Source organism: Rhinatrema bivittatum, chromosome 1 (assembly GCF_901001135.1).
Source record: "Rhinatrema bivittatum chromosome 1, aRhiBiv1.1, whole genome shotgun sequence".
NCBI classification, from domain to species: domain Eukaryota; kingdom Metazoa; phylum Chordata; class Amphibia; order Gymnophiona; family Rhinatrematidae; genus Rhinatrema; species Rhinatrema bivittatum.
The window spans coordinates 700,265,066-700,291,967 of NC_042615.1; the positions used below are offsets into that span (position 1 = coordinate 700,265,066).

General features: G+C 45.4%; 1 protein-coding gene across 2 annotated transcripts in view; it reads right to left on the bottom strand.

The window, feature by feature from the left end:
- Nucleotides 1-26,902, bottom strand: part of CCNB1 (cyclin B1) — a 52,807-nt gene that overhangs the window by 23,656 nt on the left and 2,249 nt on the right. For both annotated transcript variants that reach the window (XM_029575785.1, XM_029575779.1), the window contains exons 4-5: nucleotides 16,741-16,917; nucleotides 9,960-10,118 (exon numbers count right to left, since the gene is read on the bottom strand). In XM_029575785.1, the coding sequence (XP_029431645.1) occupies nucleotides 9,960-10,118; nucleotides 16,741-16,917 (336 nt within the window). The remainder of the gene's footprint in view (nucleotides 1-9,959; nucleotides 10,119-16,740; nucleotides 16,918-26,902) is intronic.

Genomic DNA, 26,902 nt, shown 5'->3' on the forward strand with positions numbered 1-26,902 from the left:
TGTCTATTCAGGTCCAGTTAGAAGCAGAAATTCATGTTGGGGCTGTTTTAACTTCACTCCCAAAGATTGTGTTCAGTTTTACTGGGTTAACATTTGTCAAATTAGTTTCTAGCACATGAAATTTCAGATTAGTAAAAAAAGTTTGTAATCATTAAAAATTGTCCATTGTACTTGAAGGGTGGCCAACTGCTGGAGTCAGAAATACTGAGGGACTGCAGGTGGCACTCCTGTGTATATATATAGCAGTGCCCAAAGTTTTGCTCTGACTCCATTTGCTGGTAGGGATACACAACCCATTTTTCTGGACTGATCTGGGTATGTTCAGGAACTGATGTTTATGAAGGGCTCTGGGGTGATCTGGGGAAACTAGACCGGTGAGCCTGACTTCAGTGCTGGGAAAAAAATAGTGGAAACTATTCTAAAGATCAAAATCAGAGCATAAAGACATGGTTTAATGGAACAGAGCCAGCATGGATTTATCCATGCTTGCCAGAGGTTTGGCTGCTACATTTGACTTGACACATCTACTGGTTCACCATTATCCACATAACACCTTCTGAAATCCAAATCTAAAGTCCCTCATAAGAAGCTTTAAAAAGCTTTAGTCACTTGCAAAGTTGGTTAACAGACAGGAAACTGAAGTAGTCAGTTCTCAGTGGAAAGAGGTAAACAGTGCAGTGCCTTAGGCAACTGGACTGGTGCTTTTCAATATATTTATAAAATGATATGCTAAAGACCTGGCTTTTCCACCAGGCATATCCAGACTAGATCCATGTACTCCCATCACATCATCTTCTCACCTTATTGCTAACCACATGCCCTCTAAGTTTACATTAGTTACCTCTCCAGTTCTTTTCAGGCTCACCATTATAGCCTCCTCCAGCTGCAGCACTGTTGCACCATGTTACTTTATGTGGTCCCCCTCCCCCTGTTCAATGTACTTTCCATCTATTGTTTGATGTAAACAGATATGATGTGCCCAATATTGGTATAGAAAAAGCTGTTAAATAAATGATTTTGAAAGGAACATGACAAGTGAGGTAATCAAATCTGTAGATAAAATACAAAATTCAGAGTAGTTAAATCACAAGTGGATTGTGAGAAATTGCAGGAGAACATTGCAAGACTGGAAGATTGGGTATCTAAATGGCAGATTAAATTTAATGTGAACAAGTGCAAGGTGATGCATACAGGGAAAAATCCATGCTATAGTTGAAGTATTAGGTCCTAATATGGAACCTACCACCCTGGGAAAAATATCTAGGAGTCCATGGATAAAACATTGCAATTGTCAACTCTATGCTGCAGCAGTCAAAAAAAGCAAACTGTTTGGAATTAGAAGGAAAAGATGAATAAAACTGAAAATTTCAATGTCTCCAATCACTATGGTGAGACCACACCTTGAGTACTGTGTTCAATTCTGGTTGCCACATCTTTTAAGAGATAATTGCAATGGAGAAGGTACAGACAAGGATGATCAAAATGATAAAGGGATGGAACAGCTCCCTTATGAGGAAAGGCTGAAGAGGGGATGAGAGGTCTTGAATGGGTAAGTGATTCCCTGTACATACCTGGATCAGTCCAGACTCCTGTGTTTTATTCATTGGTGCCAGCAAGTGTGAATCAGTTTTACTCAAATAGGACTAGGGGCATGCCATGAAGTTAGCAAGTAGATTTAAGACTAAATTGGAGAAAATTCACTCAATGTACAATTAAGCTCTGGATTTTGTTGCCAGAGGATGTGGTTAGTGCAGCTGGATTTAAAAAAGGTTTGGATAAGTTCATGGAGAAGTCCATTAACTATTGATGGAATTGTCTTAGAGAATTGCCACTTATTACTGACATCAGTAGCATGGGATCTACTTAGTGTTTGGGTACTTTTAGTCTGGCTTGGTCATAGTAGGAAACAGAATGCTGGGATGGACCCATGGGTCTGACCCAGTATGGCAATTTCTTATTTAGGGGGAACACATACCCCTTGATGTCAGGTGCACTGCAACCACTGCCAGGCACTTTAAGACTTGAAGAGCTGATGCCAAGCCAAATGGCAGTGAGCTGCCCCACCACAAAGCAGAGGCACTTCCTGTGCCTTGGGAGGATGGCAATGTGAGCACAGCCAGGCTCCCCTCCTGAGGAGCAGCAGAGTGCCCAGAGACCATCTTGAACTTTCCTTGTAGAGGAAAGTGTTCAAGGCCCTGAGAAAGAATGTATGTCACCCATCTGTGAGGACTACCATCCTGCTTATCCTAGAAGAAAACTTACAATTGGCTATGTGGTTTGGAACAAGTAGTTTATATGGGTTTCTCTCAGAGAATGCTCTTTACTATTAAGTGTTATCAGTTTAAATTAAGCTGGAGGGGAGACCACGTGATGTGATAGCAGGGAAGGAGCTTTTCTTCCAAGCTCCAGACCCGCCCCACTCACTGTGGGAAACAGCACATTTTGTTCGTGCTTTTGGGCTGGCTAACTCTGGGAACAGAGCATATGCCCGTGGCTCGCGTTTGCAGTAAATAGCGATTTCCAGGACGAAGAGTGGCAAAAAAACTGAGGACTCCTGAAATTAAGATGGCGACTGCACCTGAGAGAGTCACTCCCTCCCTCACTGCTGCTTACCCTCTGACATTAAAGCTGCCATCTGTGAGGCTCTGGATGAAAAATGGGCAGCAATTACAGCCCAGCTGGGGGAGGAGGTGTGTGATTCTCTAGCTGCCCTACCCCTGAGGCTGGATCTGGTGGAGGTGAGGGTCTGAGCTTGAAGATGCTGTGTGTGCTGACAAAACCAAGATAGCTGACCATAAGGTACTGCAGGCCCTGCGAACGAAGGTGGATGATTTAGAAAATTGAGCCTGGTGTGATAACTTGCACTTCCTGGGCTTCCCAGAGCCTATCGATGAGAATATGCTGTGCACCCTTTTGGAATCTTGGCTCCCTGATGCTCAATCTCCCACTTACAAGGCAAGCTGGTAATTGAGCAGGCCCACTGGTAGGGGGAGAGCTCAGGCCTCAGGATGCCTGCAGCTGATTGCAAAAATTCTCAATTCTGCACACAAGGCAGAGATTTGGAGGGCCTTGCACTCGAGAACGGAGCTGACCTCAGTCGTATTCAATTAGAGTAAGTTTTTTTGGCCTCCGGCACGGTGGGGGTTTTCCTCCATATGCTTTTGCTGCACAATCGTGGTATTAAGTTTGCCCTAATTTATCCTGCACATCTGGATATGGCATGCAAAACTGACTCAGTTGAGCTTGCAAAGGCTTTTATGGATTCCATCGGTCCTGGTAGCTGAAGCCTGATAGGAGAATTCCCACAGCAAAGTGAACACTATCTTCCTATATGAAGATCACAACGAGTTGGGTGTTAAAGGGTCTAGTGGAGCCTGCAATGGGGTTTCAAAAGTAGACATGGGTGGGGGGAGCCTCAGCTGGGAGGAATTATTGCAGATTGAACTGTCATTTCCTTTAATATATTGTGTTGAGTAGTCACACAGGGTTTGTGGGATACATTCCCCTATTAAGTGCTCTAAGGTACTTTCTTTTTTGAAGAGAAAATCAGTTGTTAGTGGTGTACCCACAAGAGACCCTTACTGCTGAGGAGCATTCTAAATTGTGCCAGGACTGGGTGGGAGAGGTGTGATTTGCCTCAGCTATCTTGAGATCAGTGGGAGTGGTGATTTTAATCCATTAAAAAAAAAAAAAAAAGACCTCCCATTACTATTAAATAGTTGACCCACAGGGTAGATACCTTATTTTGATTACTGAATTATATGGACAGACTGTGGTGCTTTGCAATGTCTATGCCCCCAATACATATAGCCCAGATTTTTCTGGCCACTCGTTTTACTTCCTTCTCAATGAGACTAGTAATAGGTGATTTTAACACTATATGGGATGCAGCTTTAGATGCCTCGACAGCATGTAGATGGGAGAGGGGCATTGGATGAGGTCCTCTTTTTGGAAAATGTACTACACTTGCTAGACGCCTGGTGCCTTTTACACCCCATGGATTGTGATTTCTCGTGTCCCGTGCTCCTGCTACTTTTGTAGTTAAGATTGTTTCCTTGTTAGCAATTGAGTGTTCCCCCTTGTTAAAGAAGCAGGTATTGATATAGATATTTTGGACCATGCCCCAGTTTGGTTGCAGTTCCAATTTTCTGGCATGCTACCTGCTACTAAGTTCTGGTGGTACCCCTATTTCTTAGCCATGGACCAGAAGTTTTGGGAGTACCTTCGTACTAAGTGGACTGAATTTCAGTCATTTAACCAGACTCTGCCAGCTCTCCTTTGGTATACTGCCAAAGCAGTTCTACAGGGAGATATATCATGTTTTGCATTGCCGTAAGGTTTTAAACACTCTAGAGCTAAATGGCCAATTGCATAAAGCCAGAATAAAATTGGCAGCAGCTGAGAGTAGAGAGGCAAGGGTAGACTATCACTCCCTTATACAAAGGGCAAAGAAAAGCTATCAACTTTATCAATATATAGTAATAAAATGGGGTGCTTGATGGCTAACCTGATTCAGTCTGCTAGGGTGAATAGATTTATCCCAGTACTGTGCATTCCCCCTGCCAAGGTGGCTTGGGACACTCCTACCATTTTGGAAGGATTTGGGGATTTTTATTCTAGGTTGTATGCCAGAGGGTGGGAATGCTGTGCAGTGTGCATGGTTCTGCTCAGACCTACCCCTCCCTGGTTTGACACAAGCCCAACAAGAAATGCTTAAACCAGCCCATCATGGAACAAGAAGTTCGCTTTGCTATTAACAGAGTGAAAATTTTAAATCCCCTGGATCTGACTGCTATACTGCAGAGTTTTTTTTAAACTTTTGGGGTACCTAATATCAGGTCCATTGGGAGAGGGTTTTTCTGAAATGATAAACTGTGGCACCTTTCCTACTCATGAAAATTTGGTGTTAATTACGCTAATCCCCAAAGCGAGCAAGGACCCCCTGGCTCTGAGTCCTATTGCCCGATTTGTTAAATCAGGACCATAAACTATTGGCTAACACATTGGCAGATAGTCTGGCCAGTATTCTACCCACTTTTGTTGGCGATCACCAAGTGGGATTTGTCTGGCAGCGATATGCCTTGGCCAACATCTGCCAGGTAATGACTGCCAGTCTGTCTACCCATGTGGTTATAAGTTTTGATGCTGAAAGGATATTTGATAGGAAAGAGTGGAGTTACTTATTTTACATATTGGAGCAAATTGGGTTCTCTGGTTTCTCTCCAAGCAGTGAGATTACTATATATGGATCCTCAAGCCACCATTCATTGCTTGGAAATCACTGAGGTGGCTAGGGGGACTTGACAAGGCTGCCTGCTCTCACCTTTACTATTTATCTTGCAGTTGGAACCTCTTTTGCTGGCCATCTCTCAGTGTCAGGAGATCTGGGGTATATGGTTTGACATGTATATTTAAAGGAGTAGCTTTTGCTGATGACCTATTAGTTATCAAACCCTCTGACTTCTGTCATCCCTACTAAATTTAATGGGGAAATTTGAGTCATAAGCCAAAGCCACCAATGGGTCTAAATCCTCAGTGCTAGCCTACCCACCCACTATGCCTGTTAGTTGGCTGGATCCCTCTGTTACAGTGGGCTAAGGATCACATCTGTTACTTGGGGGTGAATCTCCTGGTTGACCCTGACCTTGTGCATCAGGCAAATATACCTAGATTACTGCAAAGTAGTAAAGGTCTGACCAACTGGTGTAGTCTACCCATTTCCTTAAGTGGCTGGATAAATCTCTTTAAAATGACCATTTTACCCAAATGGCTGTACTTCAAAAGTCTGCCAGTAATACTACACAAGGGGGATCTTTTTAGGCTCAAGAGCATGCTTTGTGGCTTCCTTTGAAAGGGGAAGGGCTCATCTCCATTTATTGTGGCTGAAGGCCAGATGGGGGAAGGGGAGGTCTTGGAATGATGGATTTGGCAGCCTATAATTTGGCATGTAATTTATGGATTATCAGAGATTGGCTGACTGATACACTGGTTTATACTCCACTATATTCGGATGGGGCAGTGATTGTGCCTATGGTCCTTGCCTATGCACTGCAGGCCAGCCCACCTCCCAGTTCTTCTGTGGCAACAGGTGATGAAATTATTAAAGATGCCTGCCATGTGTGCATATTTTCTTCCAATAATGGGGAATGCTAAATTTACACCAGGCACACGGTCCTCAAGTTTTAGGGTGTGGAATGCCAGGGGAATCACCCGTTTAGGCCATTTGCTCATGTGGGATGGGCACTTGTCCTTTAAAGACTTCTAGACAACATATGGAGTTGGGGCTATGCACACATTCCCATATACAAGTTAGACAGTATATACATGCAATATCAGAGGTTAAAGATCCCTTGGTGTTTCATACCCTGGATATGATGGTTTTTTGAAAATACCAAGGCCCCATCCTTGTTGACTTATGTCTGCAGAAACACTTAGGAGAGGTGTGCTCTACACTCTAGAGGCACGATGGACTAAGGATGGGGACTTTTGTTACCTAGCCCATTTTAAAGGTTTGCTTCAGGTGCATAACCAGAATCTTTGACAGTATGTATTGGAGAATTACAGTTTAAATTAAGCTGGGTGTATCTCTCACTCTAGAGGGCCTTTCAAATTGTAGCTGACGTGGCAGGCTGTACTTGTTGTGGCCATGTCCCAGGGACAGTTTTTTTTGGTCATGCCCCCCCCCCCATATTGCACTTTTGGCACCATGTGGCTGACTAAGAACATAAGAAAATGCCATATTGGGTCAGACCAAGGGTCCATCAAGCCCAGCATCCTGTTTCCAACAGTGGCCAATCCAGGCCATAAGAACCTGGCAAGTACCCAAAAACTAAGTCTATTCCATGTAACCATAGCTAATGGCAGTGGCTATTCTCTAAGTGAACTTAATAGCAGGTAATGGACTTCTCCTCCAAGAACTTATCCAATCCTTTTTTAAACACAGCTATACTAACTGCACGAACCACATTCTCTTGCAACAAATTCCAGAGTTTAATTGTGCGTTGCGTAAAAAAAGAACTTTCTCCGATTAGTTTTAAATGTGCCCCATGCTAACTTCATGGAGTGTCCCCTAGTCTTTCTACTATCCAAAGAGTAAATAACCGATTCACATCTACCCGTTCTAGACCTCTCATGATTTTAAAACATCTCTATCATATCCCCCCTCAGTCGTCTCTTCTCCAAGCTGAAAAGTCCTAACCTCTTTAGTCTTTCCTCATAGGGGAGTTGTTCCATTCCCGTTATCATTTTGGTAGCCCTTCTCTGTACCTTCTCCATCGCAATTATATCTTTGAGATGCGGCGATCAGAATTGTACACAGTATTCAAGGTGCGGTCTCACCATGGAGCGATAGAGGCATTATGACATTTTCCGTTTTATTCATCATTCCTTTTCTAATAATTCCCAACATTGTTTGCTTTTTTGACTGCCGCAGCACACTGAACCGACGATTTCAATGTGTTATCCACTATGACACCTAGATCTTTCTTGGGTTGTAGCACCTAATATGGAACCCAACATAGTGTAATTATAGCATGGGTTATTTTTCCCGATATGCATCACCTTGCACTTATCCACATTAAATTTCATCTGCCATTTGGATGCCCAATTTTCCAGTCTCACAAGGTCTTCCTGCAATTTATCACAGTCTGCTTGTGATTTAACTACTCTGAACAATTTTGTGTCATCTGCAAATTTTATTATCTCACTCGTATTTCTTTCCAGATCATTTATAAATATATTGAACAGTAAGGGTCCCAATACAGATCCCCGAGGCACTCCACTGTCCACTCCCTTCCACTGAGAAAATTGCCCATTTAATCCTACTCTGTTTCCTGTCTTTTAGCCAGTTTGCAATCCATGAAAGGACATCGCCACCTATCCCATGACTTTTTACTTTTCCTAGAAGCCTCTCATGAGGAACTTTGTCAAACGCCTTCTGAAAATCCAAGTATACTATATCTACCGGTTCACCTTTATCCACATGTTTATTAACTCCTTCAAAAAAGTGAAGCAGATTTGTGAGGCAAGACTTGCCCTGGGTAAAGCCATGCTGACTTTGGTCCATTAAACCATGTCTTTCTATATGTTCTGTGATTTTGATGGCTGATTTACTAGATGTCACTTTCCCAGTGACCCTGTTATGGTTACTTGGGTGTATATCCCAATTAGGATCTGAGATCCTGGTTTGTGCATGCTTCTGCATAAAGCTCATCTTGTAGGGAAAGAGGTGCTCTCAGTTTGGAGAACCCAGGATAACCAGTCCTTTTGGGCCTGGAGGAACAGTCTATATGCTCTGATGTCAATGGAATGCCTGGCCTCTTGTCAGTCCATATGCTGGCGACTATGCTTTGTGGTGTGGCCTGGCAAGCCTATCTACAATCCCCCCCGCCCCGGATTTGCAGTTGTATTGTGTGATATATGATTAAAAATTAGAATCAGTCCATTGAAGTTTACCTAGCCTTCTGTGGGTCTTTGGGTGAGAGGTAGGGGGGGGGGGGGGAACAGTCTGCAGTTTGATTGTGGTTAAGTGTTCAGGGTCCAGGAACCCATCCACCCCAGTGTTGTAACTCGACTGTTCAAACCAATAAAAAATGTTGAATCATAAATTAAGCTGGAGGATGTGGTCAAGGCCAGTTAAAGGTATTGATGCATTCTGGGAGGACAGATCCATTAGTTTCCCTTGGGAATGCAGTTTTAGTGTCAGAAGCTATTGCAGATTGAAGTACTCAAACTAAATGGTGTGATCAGTGTGCTCCATGTGATATCTGACCAAACAGTCCAGTCCACTCAACTCAGCATCCTGACTGCAACGTTTGAGAATTTGTCATTAGAAGTACCGATACAAATTGATCCAATTCCTTACTTCCCAGGGATGTGGTGGCTTCCCAAGTCCAGCTAGCTAATTGGATGGAAGCCCATACCTGACACTACCCAAACCTTTTAAAACCAATAGTTTTATCATGCCCTCTGGCAACCAATTCCACAGCTCTAATTTGCTTTGGGTGAAAGCACACATTTGATTTATAAAGCTACCTGCTGGGTTCATGGTGTGTCCTATTGCTAGTACTGTTTTTGAAGAGCTATTTTCTATTTACTTGACCTATCCCACTCATGATTTATAGCCCTCATATCTTGTCAAGAGAATCCTAAGCTGTTTAGCTTTTCCATCTGCTTTGTTGCCCAACTTCTCTAGCTCTGAGATTGCAGTTCTAGTCATACCAAGCACAAGATGTTGCACCGTAAGTTTAAAGATGTGATAAGTATTCTGTTTTTCTCTTTTTTATACACTGCTGCTACACAGCTGAAGATTGACATTGAACAATGGATGCCAAGATGCTTTTCTTGAGTGGGATCAGTTTGACAGCATTTGTCCTCATGCCAGGAGAAAGCCAATGCCCAATTCTCTAGTCTTGCCAGATCCTTCTGCAGTTCATTCTAGTTTTGCTTTGGCAACAAGTGATCAAATTTACTAATTACTAATTCAAAAGAAAATTGCCTCCTTCCCCATAGGTAGTCCTCCAGACTTGTTTTTATCTTCCAAATAATTCCACTAGGTTTGTAGGGAACTACCTCCCTTTGCTAGTCAATGCTGGCTCCCCTATTAAGTCATCTTTGACCAGTAGTTGTGTTCACCAGCTCATGTCAGGCTCTTGATTTGTTACATTCAAATCTGCCTCTATATTCCTGTGGACTGCAGGGTAGCTAGTGTATGATCAATGAGGTCTAAAGTTTCCTATTTTAGTTCCTTTAGAACTATTATGAAATTTTACACACCATGCTGCTTTGGGCCATTGGTATGACAATATAGTATTTATGTTCTTAGCTAGAAATATATACTAAACATTGGAACTAGTCAAAGCCCTGAGAATTTTAGTCCTGAATTAGACTGCACCCCAACTGTTTACATTAACATGTAAATGTAATCTTCTTGCAAGTTCAGAGTTAGACCTCTCACTTACCTGCAGAAAACGATCAATAATGCCAACTGTCATAAACATGGTCTCCTGCAGCAGTTTGAATTTCATTTGAACTTGTACAAGCCAGTCAATTAGTATAGCTCTCATATTTCCATTAATTTCTTGACCTTCCAAGTATTTTGGTCTAACAGCTTGCTCCTCCTGTAATTAAAGGGCATTTAGTAGTACTTTCAAGCTGACAAGATTATATTTGAGAAACTAGCAGAGCAAATAAACTGAGAACATTTTTTACAAGGAATAAAGCTTTTCAAAAGGGTATTTAAGTTTAGATTTGGGCAAACCACCATTTACACTGAGGCTTTCAAGTACACTTCTAGGTATGACCGATGCTATGGTATAGAAAGGAGAAGTTGGTTTTTACTTAATTTCCTTTGAAGTTATGGTCCAAGACTGCAGGTTTTACACCATCTCCATCTGTTGGAGACAAATACTGAAGAGATGCAGATTGCACACTAGGTTATAAGTGGGTGCTCTTCAAGTTAGTCTCCATCTGCTGGAAGGGAGGCAAAATCCAGCAGACTGGACTGATCCAGGTATGTGCAGGGAACTTGATAGGTCCCTGTGCAGACTTTAGCCTGCCAGAAACTACTGCAACAAGTCAACACCTAAACTCTTACTCCTACTGATGGGGGAGCAGGGCAGCAGTGTAGAAAGAAGTAAAGGTTTGGCAGCATAGGGCAGGTCCTGACTAGGCTACCCAGCTGGATGAAAGGAAGTCTAGTAACAGTTTCTCCTTTTTCATACAGCCAGACATGGTGGATTTATCCAAGCTACCTTTGAAGTGTGTAACAATCAAGTCTGAATGGTGAAGAAAACATTGAGTTAGTTCTACGTGGTTAGGAACCTGCTAAACCCACTCAAGATCTTTTTGGTTATATGGCTTTGACATTAGCTTATCCTGCTTTGGAAATGAAAGACCAAGTTACTGCTTTGCAAATAGTCCAGCAGCTAGACTACTTGCAAATAGGTTGGTGCACCAGTTCTGTCCATGAGGTTTTCTGAAGCTAATACCTTAGAATCTCACTTTTAAATGGAGAAATTGCTTACCTGATAATTTTGTTTTCCTTAGTGTAGACAGAGGGACTCTGGACCAATGGGTATAGTGTACTCCTGATAGCAGCTGGAGACAGATCAGATTTCAATCTGATGTCAGCCCTAGCACATATACCCCCCACAAGAAGTGCAGCTCTTCAGTATTCTCCTTGAAAAGCATTGTGGATATATGTGACTGACTAGCTTGGGATAACTTGAACTAGATTATCAGATTATAAAGTTAAAGTTGAATTAGTTGACTTGGCTATAGCTGGAGACCAGAGCCCTTAACTGGGAAAGGTGAACACCCAGTAAGGTGGGTGTCCTAGATTGAAGGAAAGCATGGCTTACCCTTTTTATTCCCTTGCTCTGAGCTGTCCTGAGAATTCCTAGAGTAACAGCAGCCATGGGTGGGATGCAGAGTCCTATCTACATTAAGGAAAATGAAATTAGGTAAGTAATTTCTCCATTTTGTAGCATGTAGCAGATGGACTCAGGACCAATGGGATGTATAAAAAGGTATTCCTGAACCAGGTGGGAGGCTGCCTGTGATCCACTTAGTACTGCCCTTGCGAATGCTGTGTCCTCCTGGGCCTGAACATCCAGGCAGTAAAACCTGGAAAAGGTGTGGATGGAGGACCATGTTGCCACCTTGCAGATCTTTGTTTCTGCCCAGGACACTGCCTGAGCCCTAGTAGAATGGCCTTGATTTGTAGAGGTGGCGGCTTGCCTACTTACTATGTAGGCCACCTTGATGACTGATCCAGTGGGCTATGGTTGCTCCCCCTTGCTTTTTCCCTGCTGTGAGGGACAAACAGGTGGTCTGTCTTTCATATGGATTGACATTTCCAGGTATCTGGCCAGGAGTCTGCTGATGTTTAGGTGGTGTAGACTTTTGGCCTCTTGAGTTCTTATGTTCATCTGGTGATGGTAGCGAGATGTTTGGTTAAGGTGGGAGTGACACCACTTTGGGGAGGAACGAGGGAACTGTGCGTAACTGGATGGTTCCAGGGGTGAGCCTGAGAAACAGCTCATGGCAGGACAGTGCTTGCAGCTTTGATATGCAACGGGCTGAACAGATTGAAAACAGCCTTCCTGCTGGAAATGTTAGTCAGACTGGCTGTGGAGAGGTCTGAATGAGGCTCCTGCTAAGAAATTCAGGACCAGGTTGAGGTTCCAAAGAGGTACTGGCCACTTTAGGGGTGGTTGGATGTGCTTAACTCCTTTCAGGAAGCAGGAGACATCCAGGTGAGAGGCTATGCTGCCACCCTTGTTCTTGGTGCTGTAGCATAATGTGGCCACCTGTACCTTGGAGTTGAAGGAAAATCCCTTTTGTAGGAATTCCTAGACTGCAGGAATTTTGATTGAGTGAGGTATGATGTTGTGGTCCTCGCACCAGGCTTTGAATACTCTCCAAACCCTTATGTTAAGGGATGTGGAGAACTTGCATGCTTGGAGTAGGGTGTCTATTACAGCCCCCCCCCCCCCCAGTATCTGCTCTCAGGCGAGCCCTCTCAATGGCCAGGCTAAGAGAATTGAGCCCTGTGTGGAGGTAGTGGCAGGGGGTCCCTGTCAGTAATCTTTGCATGCCTGTACCATGGTCTTCTTGGCCAGTCTAGGGCCACAAGAAGTACTGGTCCCCTATGTAGACTTATCTTGTGAATAATCATGCCTAGTAGGGGCCATGGTGGGAAGGCATATAGCAGAGTCTCCTGTGGCTATGTTTGTACCAGGATATCGATGCCCTGGGACTGAGGTTCCTGCCTGTGGCTGAAGTAACTGGATACTTGGGTGTTGGACTGGTTTGCCAGCAGGTCCATGGTTGGTGTTCCCCCAACAGTTCACTATCAGTTGGAATGCTGTGGTTGACAGCTTCCATTCCCCTGGGTCTAGACTTTCTCTGCTGAGGTAATTTGCCGTGATGTGGATGGCAGAGATCTTAGAGGTTCCCTTCCACCCATGACATTAGGGGGTCTATTTCCAGAGACACCTGTTGGCTTCTGGTTACTCCCTGATGGTTGATGTAGGCCACTGTTGTGTTGTCTGACATTACCCCCGACTGCTTTGTCTTTGAGTCTGTGACCAAACTGTAGGCAGGCTAGTCTGACTGCCTGGGCTTCGAGGCGATTGATGTTCCACCCCAACTCTGTTCCACTGCGCTCCCCAATCCTTGTAGGCTGGTGTCCATGGTGAGCAGGATCCAGGTTGGTGAGGATAGTCTTTCCCTGGCTCAGGTGGCCATCTTGAAGCCACCACCTTAGTTGGGTTTGAACTTTGCCCAGTAGTGGTAGATGTATGGTGTAGTTCTGAGACAATGGGCTCCATCTTGATAGGAGTGAGCACTGTAGGGGCCTCATGAGCTTGTGCCCATGGTACTACTGTGGACTTGTAGGTAATCCCATGCTGTGGGGGTGAGGTTTGCAACTGGTTCAGTTTAAAACTCCTGGTCAGTGTCAGGATGACCTTGTCTTCCTTGTGTCAAATCGGACTCCTAAGTATTCTAGAGTCTGAGGGCTGCAGACAGCTCTTGTTTGTGTTGACCACCCATCTGAGGCTCTCCAGTAGTCTTGACTCTGCTTGTTGCCTGGTGACTCCTCTGGGGATTTCACCCTGATCAACCAATCTTCTAGGTAAGGGTGTATGAGGATTCCTTCCTTTGTGCTGCTGCCGCTGCCACTACCACTATGATCTTTGTGAATGTCTGGGGGTGTTGTGGCTAACCCAAAAGGTAGTGCCTGGAACTGGTAGTGATGGTCCAGGATTTTGAAGTGAAGGAAGTGCTGATGGATTGGAATGTGTAGGTAGGCTTCCAACAGATCCAGGGATGTGAGGAACGCCCTATTGTATTGCCTTATTACAGAGTGTAGGGTTTCCATGTGGAAGTGGGGGATCCTCAGGTGGTGGTTGACTGACAAGGTCCAGGATGGGCCTGAATGTTCCCCTCTTTCTTGGGGACGATAAAATAAATGGAATGCCCAGTATTTGTTGTGGAGGCACTGGGGTTATGGCCTCTAGGGCCAGTAATCTGGTCAGAGTAGCCTCCACTGCCCTCTTGGAGGAATCTTAGCAGGGTGATGCCATGAACTTGTCCTGAGGTAGTATCCCTCTTGAATGATGTTAGGACCCACTTATGAGGTTTGACCCATCTTTGGTAGATTAGGGCAAGTCTGCCCCCTATGGCTTCTTCCTTTGGATGGGTCAGCTGAATCTCATTGTGGGGTTCGGTTGGGGCCCCGAGCTGGTTCTGAAAGGACTGGTTCCTGCCTGTAGGATGATGTGCTTGATAAGTGTTTCTGTATGGATTGAAGTGCTGTGAACTTCTGCCCCTGGAAGATCAGGGGAAGGGTCACTGGTTTCTTATTCTTGTCCTCCAGTAGTTGTGGCAATGGGGACTCACCCCATTTGTTAGCCAGTTTCTCTAGTTTGCTGCCAAACAGGAGGGATCCTTTGAAGGGCATCCTTGTGAATCTTGTTTGGAAGATGTCAGCTGACCAGCTTTGGAGCCAGAGTTGCCTCCTGGCTGCCACAGCTGACAACACTCCTCTGGCTGCTGTGCACACTAGATTGGAAGCAGCATCCACAAGGAATGATACTGCTGGTTCCATGGCTTCCCCAGGTGTGTTGCTCCTGGTCTGTGATAGGCAGACATGTGTCACCATGGTGCAGCAGGCCACTATTTGTAGTGACAGATGTAAAAAGACTTAAGGATGGATTCCAGACGTTGTCATGAGCAGCTTGAGTGCTGCACCTCCCTCCACTGGGAGGGTAGTGTGCTTTGAAACTGCAGACCATGGCATCCACTTTTGGGCATGTCAGAAGGTCTTTGGCTGCTGGGTCTAGAGGTTACATGGCTGCCATAGCCTGTCCCTTTGAATGTAGACTCTGGAGCATTCCATTCCAGATCAATTAGCTACTGGATGGCTTGTAACAGAGGGAAATGGCAGGAGGTCTGGCAAAGTCCCTCTATCAGGGGATTTGTCTTAGGCTCCCCTGAAGTACTTGTGCCCAGGATAGCAAGCTCCTTCAGGCAGTGGGTGACCAGGTCTGGGAGCTTGTCCTTTGTGAAGAAGGATCTCATGGTCTGGTGAGGCTCTGTCCCCAGGGGGAGTTCCCCCTCTGAGTCATCTGTGTCCCTGTAGGTGGGACTTCTGGGTGGTGGCTGTCTGCATGTGAATGAAGGTGTTTAGGCCTTTTAAGAATTCCACCCATGATATAGATACTGGGTCCAAGCTAGGGGGAGCTGTGTCCCTGGGGTCCCCTGCTGGAATTTGCTAGGTCTGGGGTACTCTGCCCTGGATCTCCCAGGGCCTCGGCCTCTGTTGTGCAGCTCTGATGTGGCATGCTGGGCAGAGGCCTTGAGCTCAGTTTCTGGTGGTGCCATGGATATAGGTATGTAAATCTTTGTGCTCTGGTGTGAAGATGTGGCAGTTGTGTGCCCAGCAAGCATGTGATGTGTGTAACTTTATGCACACATGTATTTTGTGTGCCTGGCTAGCCTTGTGCACCTGGATTGAGATGGACAGAGCGGTGAATAGGGCCAAAATGGTGATGTGACCATATGGGCAATATGGTGACCACCTTTGAGGGTCTCCATGTGGGAGGACCCTTGGATCTAACTAGGGCCTAGCCCTGCTAGGATGGATCAACCCAGTGGCACTGGTCCCAGCTGGTGACCTGTGAGACTCCTTGAACCTTGGGAGACCAGAGTCTTTAAAGAAGATTTCTACCTTACCTTGTCTCAGCACTTCCCTGTCTCATTCTGGGCAGTCTCTGGCTGTGGAGGGGGGAGAGGGTAAATACCTTCACTGCCACACTAAGTTGCACCTGCTGCCTCAGCCTCACCTGACGTTGGGAGCTAGGCCCCTGCAGAGGGTTGGCTGCTGGACCGAGGCTTACCTCAGAGGGATTGCAGAAATCACTTGAGAATTCTCAGCTGGGGAGGGACCCAATGTGTGTCACTGCAGGAGAGCAGGGCTTGTCTGTAGAGGTAAGATTTCATTTTGGTTCTCCTTGCTAAGTTACTCTAACACTGCTAGTGTGCATAGAGTCCTGAACTACTATGGAGATGGAAAATACTGAAGAGCTGCACTTCCTGCAGGGGTATATGTACTAAGGCTGACATCCAGTTTGTTTCCAACTATCAGGAGTACACTATACCCATTGGTCCTGAGTCCATCTGTGCGGGCGCCGCCGCTTGTTTTTCACGGAGCTTCACAGACCGCTAAACAAACCTAACAAGTTGAACATTGCTGGCACAGTAATCAAATTCACTGTCACAACATCTAATGTTTCACTGGAATACCGGTCTCTCTTGCGCATATCCAGCCCTTGAAGAAGGAGCCAGCCTCCGAAACATCAGGATGTCGGCTGAGGCAAGACAGACTACAATTTTGAGATAAGTGAATATTGCAACAGTATCCACGTGATCATTTCAGCAACAATTGCACAGTGGACAGTGAGCACTACAAAAGTTTGCATTCCAACACTGGGGTACCTAATGATTTTTAAAGCCTACACATAGGCTTCACAGTCACGATAGCCGTATTTTTTTACAGCATCGTATGAAGGTACACTCAGATTATTGACATCCATATAACAGGTCTCTTTTTGAATTCATAATTTTTTCATGTTATATTGTTTGGGTTTATAAATTCAACTTAGTTATATCCATTTCTACACCTCTGGACCATTATGCCAGTTATAACCAGATTTAGCTTGTTTGGGTACTAACCTCAAGTATTCTCAGGTACTTGTAGATGTCTTTCACATATTCACTACAGAGCATTGGATTGTTATCATCTGCATCCACATCTTTGACTTGTAGCAAGACATCAGAAAAGGCCTGGCACAGCTCTTCTTCTGGAACACAGCCAGATGTTTCCATTGGACTTGGGGAATGAGGTTCCATCTATGAAGAAATGATTATGTTTACAGCTACCTTACTACCACAAGTGTGGAAAAAACCCAAAAAACCCTAAACTAGTTTCCTTTGACAGATTAATCCAGAACCAGTGAGTTATGTACCTCTACCAGCAGATGTAGACAGAACAAACTTGTCACAGTATATACTCCTTGCAGTGATGTTAGCCTGCCAGTATTCTCTTCAAAAGCAACTGGACAGACTAGCAAAAAATCTTGGTAAAAACAGAACCAATTCTGTACTAAAGAAACACTGAGCTTGGACAAGCATATATTAATGCTAGTCTAGGGACTGGATTAACGCTTACCAGTAATCCCTGGAAATTTAATCATGCAGGAGGACCATAGCCTAGTCATTCAGCAGCCAAGGGCAAAGCTTTTCTCATCTGTCTGTCCTAAAGAAAAGGAAATCAGGTAATAACTTTGTTTCTTAGTGTCCAGACAGATGAATCCAGAACCAGTGGGATGTAACCAAGCTACTCCTGAATAGGGTGGAAGGCTGCCCATGGTCTAGTCAAAAACTGCACATGCATAGCCTACATCCTCCCAGGCCTGCACATCCAGACCATTCTTGGAAAAGGTGTGTAACAGGACCATGTTGCAGCTCAGCAGGTTGACAGGAGACAGACAATCTAATCTCTGCCCATTACACTGCCTGAGCAGGCAACTGCTTTTCAGTCACCATCTCCTTAAGCCAGCAAGCTAATGCAGCCCATGAAGCTGGTTCACCCTGTTTTCTTCCACCATAAAGGAAGAAGTGGTGATCTGTCTTTTGGAATGTTTTAGAAGTCTCCAGATCTCACATCTCTTGACATCCAAGGACACAACAGGTAGTATTCCTCTGCATCTTTCCTCATCCAAAGATAGTAAGGAAATGGACTGATTCAAGTGAAAATCTGAGATCACTTTAGCAAGGAGGAGTAGTATGCCTCTATCACCCTGTAGTCACCTGAAAACAAAGCTCCTGACAAGACAAGGCCTGCAGTTTGGAAACTTGACATGCAGAACAAATCTTCACCAGAAACAGTTTAAAGTCAGTAACTGCAAGGAAAGGCTACACAGCAGTTGAAGTGGAGGGCATACCAAGAAATCCAACACTAGATTCCCTGACCCGCATATAGACTAAGAACTTTTGTGCTTGTAGCAAGGTGACAAGTCACCACAGAAGAATATCCATGCTTTAACAAGTGAGCCCTCAAGGGCCATACCATAAGACAAATGGTTGGATCTTTGTGAAGGACAGGCCCCTGCTGCAACAGCTTCCTGTATGGTGGAAAATGAAGGGGTTTCCACCAGAAGTCTGCAGATCTGCATACCATGGTCTTCTGGGCTAATATGTTGCCACCAGATTCACCATCCCTCTGTAGCCTTTGAACCATTCTTCCCAATAGGGGCAATGGGGAAGGCCTACAGCAGCTTGCCTTCTAGCCAGGCCTACCCAGGAGCATTGATCTGCAAGGTCTTCAGATCTCTCCTGCAACTGAAGAATCCAGGAACCTTCACAGTGTAAAAAGTTGCCTATAGGTCTATAATTTGAAGACCCCTACAATCTGCTATCAGCTAGAACACCTTGTCTGACAACACCCATTCTCCTGGGTCTAGACTCTCCTTGCTGAGAAAGTAAGCTTCATGCATTACAGGAAAAGAATGTGAGCAGAGATCACCTAAAGCACTTCCACCCATTCCATAAGATGGCTCTGTTCATCCCTGCCAATTGATGTAAGCCACCATTGTGTTGTCTGACATTTTGACCCTGCAGCTGAACTAAGCATGCCAACTGGACTGCCTAGGCTTCCAGCCAATTGATGTTCCAGATACTCTTCTGTATTCTAGTGCCTTTGCAGTTAGACAGTGAGCTCCCCAACCTTGGAGGCTTGCATCTGTCATCAGTACCAGCCAGTCTGGTGATCTCAGACTCCCTCTCATCTGATCCACTTGCAGCCACTTCCATTGGCAGGTGGAGCCAAATAGGCCAGAGACTGCAGGGAACACTGAAGTGGATGTGCCCTCATGCACAGTACTACTTCCAGGTTTGGCTGCCATCAACCTGAGCACCTGAAGGCCATGCTGTCAGGGATACAGTGCTCAAGCAACACCTGCACCATCAACTTTTGAATACAAGCTTCTGTAAGAAAACCTCAGCCCTGCTTAGTGGCAAAATCAACCATCTGTCTACATCTGGGTGTAGAAGATTGCTTTTGACTATGTTCACCCCCCCCAAGTTCCTGCAATAAGGAAAATCACTTTGTAAGTCACTGGACAGCTGGTGATTTGGGTCAAGGATCCCATCCTCCCTCAGTTCTGCCACCACTACTACCATAACCTTGGAAAAGGTCCTAGGAGCAGTGGCTGGACTGAAAGGCAGCATCTAAAAACCAATGTCACCCCCAGTCCTGCAGAAGGCAGAAAATGTTGGTGTTCCAATTGGATAGGAACATGGAGGTATGCCTTGGACAGAACCAAGTAGGTCATATTAGACCGCACAGCCAACAAGCACAATGTCTCCATGTGAAAGTGAGTCACCCACAAATGGTTGACCCCTTTGAGATCTAAGATGTGACAAAGGGAGTCCTTCTTGGGCACAAGGAAATAATTGAATATAGACCTGTATTTTCATGAGATGAGGGTATTAGAACCACAACTCAGACTAAGGAGCCTTGACAGTGTACTTGACTGCCTGTTTCTTCTATGGAGTGGCAGGGAGACTACATGAACACATCAAGGAATACTCTGAAACTCCAGCACATCCTTCTCGTATTACCTCCTGGGCCCACTGATCCAATGTAATCTCAACCCACCTCTGAAAAGAAGCATCCCCTCCCATGCCATCTTCTGCTCCTGGGGTGGATTGGCAGAGCTTTATTGGGAGGTTCTGATACTCAACCCGGCTTGGCCTGTCTGGGACAAAATGACAGACCTGCTAAAAGGCAGAGGTCTGAGAAAGTTCACCTCTATGTAGGGCTGGAAATACCTGGAATCCCTTATAGCGGAGTGACATTGTGACTGTCCCTTATCCTCTGGCAAATTGAGGAACTGGGGCACTTGCCCCATTTACTGGCTAGCTTCCAATCAAGAGCAATCCTTTAAAAAGCAGCTTCATATTAGCTTTGGAGGTTGCAGCAGCTACCCAATTTCTCAGCCATAACATCTGGCTGCTATTACCAAAGCCCCTCCCCCCTGGTTGAAATGCAGACCAAGTTTCAACTTTACCTGCCACTGCCAAAAAGAGGTGGTGGCAGATTACAAGGCTGCCCTGGAATTTACTCTAGTCAACCTCCTGAGAGGTAAGCAAGAGAGAGCCACCAGGCAACAGGACGCTATCTATATTGTCATTGCCACTGCTTCAAATGCTTAAAGATGGCCTCCGTTCTTCTATCATGCACATCCTTCAAGACTACTCCTTCCAATGGGATAGTAGTCCATTTAGATTCTGCACAGATAGTGAATCCATTTTTAGAAAATGCAGATGCTCACCACTGGATCCAGGCCTCCCAAGGTCTGAGCCCCCCCCCCATTAAAGATTTGCCTCTGGGGCATCCCATTCAAAATGAATCAGTTCTTGAATGGCTTCCATAACTGGGAAAACGAGAGGCTTTATTTCTTTGGCTGAGACAGAATCTGCCCCAGGGACTCCCTGTATCTACAGTGTCTGGGAAGTCAGAGCTGGCAATTCATCTCTATGAAAGAACCTCTGCATAGTTCTATACTGTCCCAGCCCTGGAGGGGTTTCCCCTATTCTCCAGGGAATTAGATTTGCCTCGGTGCCATCCAAATTCCTGTCAAAAACCATCCAAGCCTGTAAGTGAGGTCCTTAGGCAGTGGCCTCTCCCTCTTCCAGTACACAAGCTGCAGGTAAGTGAAAGAAGGACTGCAATCCCCTCCCCCAAAAAAAGTTCTACCCAAGAAGCAGAAGGATCCAAGAATAGGAGGCAATTGCAGTACTCACTGAGCTGTCATCCCTTGAGTAACCAGGCAAGGGAGTTCAAGGTCAGGAGTCCCTCCTGACATATCCTTAACCCAGCTAACATCAGGTTGGGAAGACCCAGACTTAGTAAAATCAAAGATAGAAGCTCAGGGAGAACTAAGCAGTGCAAGCATACGTTAGAGGGCCCATCAGGCTGAAATGCCTGAATGTGACAAGCAGCACAGTGAGAGACTTAAATGGTGCCAGTGACTAACACCTCTCAGTATGCTTAACAGGTGACTGAAGATGTGCATCCAGCCAAAGCCCTGCTGAAACAATTTATGCATACAAATTTTATGCACACAACACAAGAAATTGCCATGCTGGGTCACACTAAGGATCCATCAAGCCCAGCATCCTGTTTCCAGCAGAGGCCAAACCAAGCCACAAGAACCTGGCAATTATCCAAACACTAAGAAGATCCCATGCTACTGATGCAATTAATAGCAGTGGCTATTCCCTAAGTAAACTTGATTAATAGCTGTTAATGGACTTCGCGAAAGTTTTTTGAACCCAGCTACACTAACTGCACTAATCACATCCTCTGCAACAAATTCCAGAGCTTTATTGTGCCGAGTGAAAAAGAATTTTCTCCGATTAGTCTTAAATGTGCTACTTGCTAACTTCATGGAATGCCCCCTAGTCCTATTCAAAAGTGTAAATAACTGAGTCACATCTACTCTTTCAAGACCTCTCATGATAAGCATTAAGTCTGTGTGCCAAGAAGCTAAGCGCATTACTGCACCAAACCTTAATGCCCAGATATGCAAGATTATGCACCGATGATCCTGTAGAAGGCAGACTACAGGAAAGAAGGCATGTGAAAATGCTGTAGCATACTATGCAGTGCAAAACCCACTGGGGGTTGCTCAACCCACCAGGCTGCCTAGTTCACTAATCCCACAGGAGCAGGAATGACATGCCAAGTACAGACTGGAAGCCCTAAACTAACCCCCCCCACTTTCTTTTTTTATTTTTTATTTATTTATTTATTTAAATGCTTTTAAAATATACCGACATTCATAGGACATATCATGCCGGTTCACAATCAACATTGTAAAGGAGGAAGAGGAAGTTACAAATAACAGGGAGGGGGAGGTGGAGCAGTGAAGGAAAAAGGAGAGGATGGGGGTCAGGTGACAGTAAGCGCAGAAGTTGCGGGAAGGAGAAAGGTAGTGAAGTGCTAGGGGAGAGAGAAATTGATAGGAACTGTGTTAAAAAAAAAAAAACTGAGAATAAAAAATTAACAAATTTACAAAATCAGGAATTCCCTAGGATGCATCAACGGATTAGAAGGGGTAAGGGAATTGGAAGTGGCAGTGGAGGGGGTTTAGGTCTGATTGGAGTCAGGGTATGCTTGTAAGAAAAGCCAGGTTTTGATGCCTTTTTTGAAGTTGGGTAAGGAAGGTTCAAGGCGGAGATACGTGGGAAGAGAGTTCCAGAGGGAGGGGCCGGCTATGGTAAAGGCTCTCTCTCTGGTAGTTGAGTGGTGTGCTATTTTGAGGGGTGGGATGTGTACAGTGCCCGCCGTGGAGGCTCTGGATGGACGATTGGATGTACGGAAACGTGGTGTTTCCTTGAGCCATTCGTGGGTATTTTTGTGAAGCATGTTATGGAGTTTTGTAAGGGTTTTGTATTTTATACGGAAAGGGATGGGGAGCCAATGCAGTTCTTTTAAAATGGGTGTGATGTGTTCTCTCTTACGAGTGTCTGATGATTCGTGCCATGGAGTTCTGCAAGATTTGTAGGGGTTTAATTGTGGCGTAGGGCAGGCCTAGGAGAAGTGAATTGCAGTAGTCTAATTTTGATAGGATTGTGGACTGCAATACAAGGCGAAAGTCTTGAAGGTGGAGGAGGGGTTTGAGCTTTTTGAGGATGTGGAGTTTATAGAAGCCGGTTTTTAGAAGGGATTTGATGTGTGGATGAAAATTAAGGTGTTTGTCTAATACAACACCTAGGTCTCTTATAGATGGCAGGATGGGGAGGGTTGTGGGGGTAGTTTTAGTAGAGGCCTGTGAGGTAACCTCGAGTTTGTTGGAAATGAGGATGATTTCAGTTTTTGCTGTGTTAAGAGCGAGTTGGAGGCTGTCTAAGAGAGAGTTAATGGAGGCAAGACAGGATTCCCAGAAGTTTAGAGTTTCTTGTAGGGTTTTTTGCATGGGGATGAGGATCTGTACATCATCCGCATACATGAAGAAATTGAGACCGAGGTTAGAAAGTAGATAGCAGAGGGGAAGAAGATATATGTTAAAGAGGGTGGAGGATAAGGAGGATCCTTGGGGGACACCCTGGAGGAGGGGTATGCGTGGGGACTCAGTTGTCAATGTTGACCAGGTATTCTCTATGGGTGAGATATGAGGTAAACCATGATAGTACAGTGCCAGAGATGCCGATTTCTGATAGCCGGGATAGGAGTATTTGGTGGTTGACAGTGTCGAAAGCAGCAGAGATATCTAGTATAGCGAGTAAGAATGAGGTTCCTTGGTCCATGCCTATATGTATGGTGTTGGTGACTGCCAGAAGGAGGTTTTCCGTATTGCGACCTTTACGGAAGCCGAATTGTGCGGGGTGCAGAATGTTGTGGTTTTCGAGGTAGTCAGAGAGCTGGGTATTGACAACCTTTTCAAGTATTTTAGATACAAAAGGGAGGTTGGATATAGGCCGGTAGTTAGAGGGGTCTTTGGGGTCTAAGGTGGGCTTTTTTAGGAGGGGCTTGACTATTGCAAGTTTGAGTGGGTCTGGGACCTTGCCATATGTAAGAGAGCAGTTGATCAAGTCAGATAGAAGTCTGGATATGGATGTGGGAGAAGATAGGAGGGTCTTAGAGGGGATGGTGTCAGCAGAATGGGAAGCAGGTTTCATTCTTTTTAGAATGGTTTCAATTTCAAGGGTAGATGTTTGTTCGAACGTTTGCAGATTGGTTCTGGATGTTTTGGTAGGTAGGTGGAAAGTGGTGGGGGGCTTGGTGGTGAAGCGAAGGAGAATGTTGTCAATTTTATTCTTGAAGAAATTAGCAATTTCTGTGCATTTCTCTTTGGCGTTTTGTTCTGGGGAGAAGGGGCATGGGGGGGGCAGTGAGATTAGCAACAAACGTGAAAAGGGCATTTGCATCGAATTGATAATTGTGGATTTTGGCTGCGTAGAAGTCTTTTTTGGCTTGGTTAGTGGCTTGACGGTAGTGGTGTAATGAATGTTTATATGCTGACTTGTGTGTGGGAGTGGGGTTTTTACGCCAGGTGCGTTCTTTGGCTCTAAGGTCCTGTTTGATCGTTTTGAGTTCTTTGGTGTACCATGGTTTTTTGTCTGTGTTGGCTAAGGGTATTTTTTTGTGTATCATGGGGCAGACTTCCTCCGCTATCTTGGCATTGATGTTATTCCAAGATTGCAAAGCTGTGTTCGGGTTGGAGAGGTCCAGGGATTTGTTTGCTTTCTCAAAGGCACGGGAGATGTCTTCCGATGAGCAGTGCTTGCGGAAGGCAATAGTCTTGCTGGTGGCCTGAGTTTTATCTCTAGAGAGAGAGGATGAGGAGGGGGCATTGTTGTGGAGGTGGGCGTTAATGATGAAATGATCAGACCAGGGGATGGGAGTGGAGGTAGGGGTGCTGTGTGAGGTGATGTGCTTGTTGACAAAGAGGAGGTCCAGTGTGTGACCAGCCTTATGTGTGGGAGAGGTGATGAGTTGCTTGAAGCCTAATGCTTGGAGGGTGATCATTAGTGTTTCACAGGCAGGTGTGATAGGGTTGTTGTCTGCATGGAGGTTGAAATCTCCGAGAATGATTGCTGCAGAGTCAAGTTTGATGTTGTTTGTTATATATTCTATGAGGGGGGATGTGTCGTGTTCAAGTAGGCCTGGGGGGGTGTAGATGGCGTAAATGTGAGCCTGGGGGGCGTAGATGGCGTAAATGTGAGCTCAGCCTTTCCCTGCTGAGTTCAGATACAGTCTCTGGCTGCAGGGGGAGAGGGCATATGCAGTCACTGCCTTGCTCAGCCTCTTGCACCTGCTGCCTTTAAGCTGCACAATCAGCTAAGTCCATGCCAGTTAAAAAACAGCTACTCGACCAAGGCATCACCTTAGGAATTCTCAACTGTGGGAGGGACCATTTGGTATCACTGCAGAGAGCAGGGCAGTTCGTTTGCTTTGCAAGTTCTCCTTCTGAAAGCTGACGTAATCCCCAGTAGGGACATGCACATCCACCATCTGCTGGAGATGGTACTGGCAGGCTGTCATTGTAGGGGTGTATATATATACTGTGACTGTTCACTCCCATCTCCTGGTAGGTGTGCATAACCCACTGTTCTGGATTCCTCTGGACACCAACAGCCCGATACTGTAAAACCGCGGGAGAGCAGACGAACGCCCGCTCTCCCGGCGCACGCACCGGTGCGAGCTATCCAGTATGCTCCAGCATGCAAATTAGGAGACGCGGTGCAAACGAGGGAAAGGAGGCGCTAGGGACACTAGCGCGTCCCTAGCGCCTCCTTTTGGCCTGGAGCGGCGGCTGTCAGCGGGTTTGACAGCCGACGCTCAATTTTACCGGCGTCGGTTCTCGAGCCCGCTGACAGCCACGGGCTCGGAAACCGGACGCCGGCAAAATTGAGCATCCGGTTTTCGGCCCGACAGCTGCGGGCTGAATTCAATTTTTTTTTTTTTTTTTTTACTTTTTGGGTCCTCCGACTTAATATCGCTATGATATTAAGTCGGAGGGTGCACAGAAAAGCAGTTTACTGCTTTTCTGTGCACTTTCCTGGCGCCGGAAGAAATTAGCGCCGACCCAAAGGTCGGCGCTAATTTCTTAGATTAAAATGTGCGGCTTGGCTGCACATTTTACTTACTGGATCCCTCGTGCATACCTAATAGGGCCATCAACATGCATTTGCATGTTGAGGGCGCTATTAGGTGCTGCGGGTGGGCCGCGTGTTTTCCTCCCCTTACTGAATAAGGGGTAAGGGAAAACACGCGTCCAGAGCAGGCTGACAGTGCGCTCCGACGGAGCACACTTTACTGTATCGACCTGTAAGAAAGCTATCCTTGCCTAATATTCAGCATAACTGCAGTCTGGAGGGTTTTTCTAGCCCAGTGAGCATTACTGAGGCTTCCCCACTTAGTTTGTGCTAGATCACAGTAATGTATTGTTTGTCACCCAGTCTTGAAATATTCTGTTGTAAAATGAAGCTTTGTAGTGATGCTACTTCAGGTAACATGTATGGCTTATATCCATAGTGTATGTAGAGATCAGTGAAGATAATTACATATCATTGGTCTGTGATGGCTCTGACAGTGCTATCATTGCACTGAGGCTCAACTCCTAGCTCAGGAATTCTGAGTGGCTGATTTGGGGCCCATGATTGCAGGGCTCCTGAGTGAGCTGTGGTGCCCTCCCCCCCCCCAAGTCAAGGATCACCTCCACAATAAGACTAGAATTGTATAGGGATAGGATGTGTCAGGGGTAGAGGAGTCCATATTCATAAGCAGACCTGGTTTTCAGAATATCTTGAGTATAAGTTCTGTAATCACCGACTCCATTATATGCAAGGCTCATGCATATTTGATATGCTGAAAGCTAGACTCCTGGCTCTTGATAACTGAATTAGCCACCCCTGACCAAGGAAAGTTCCCTGGTAGTTGAAGAAAGGTTCATAGTGCTAGATCACACAACTAGTTCTGAGCTAGAAGCTTAAAGAGCAGGAGGAAACTGACAGGCAAGCTTAAAAAGCTTGACAAACTTGCAGAATTGCACCAATTCATGTTCTAATGTTTTAAGTTTGCCTTTCCAGAACCCAGTTAGAAGGATCAGTGTACAGTTAAGCTAGTTTAATATTCTTAGCAGTGAGCATTTTATATTCCTGCAACAGAATTAGACATAGGGACCAAGGAGCAAAAGCAACAGCAGTGGAGGCATGCACAGGCCCAAAGAGAGAAGTAGCAGTGTCAGTTGGAATAAAAAACCCACAAAGGTGAACTAGCCTACATAGGTCACAAGAGTTTGAGAGAATGCTTTGGTCCATGCAG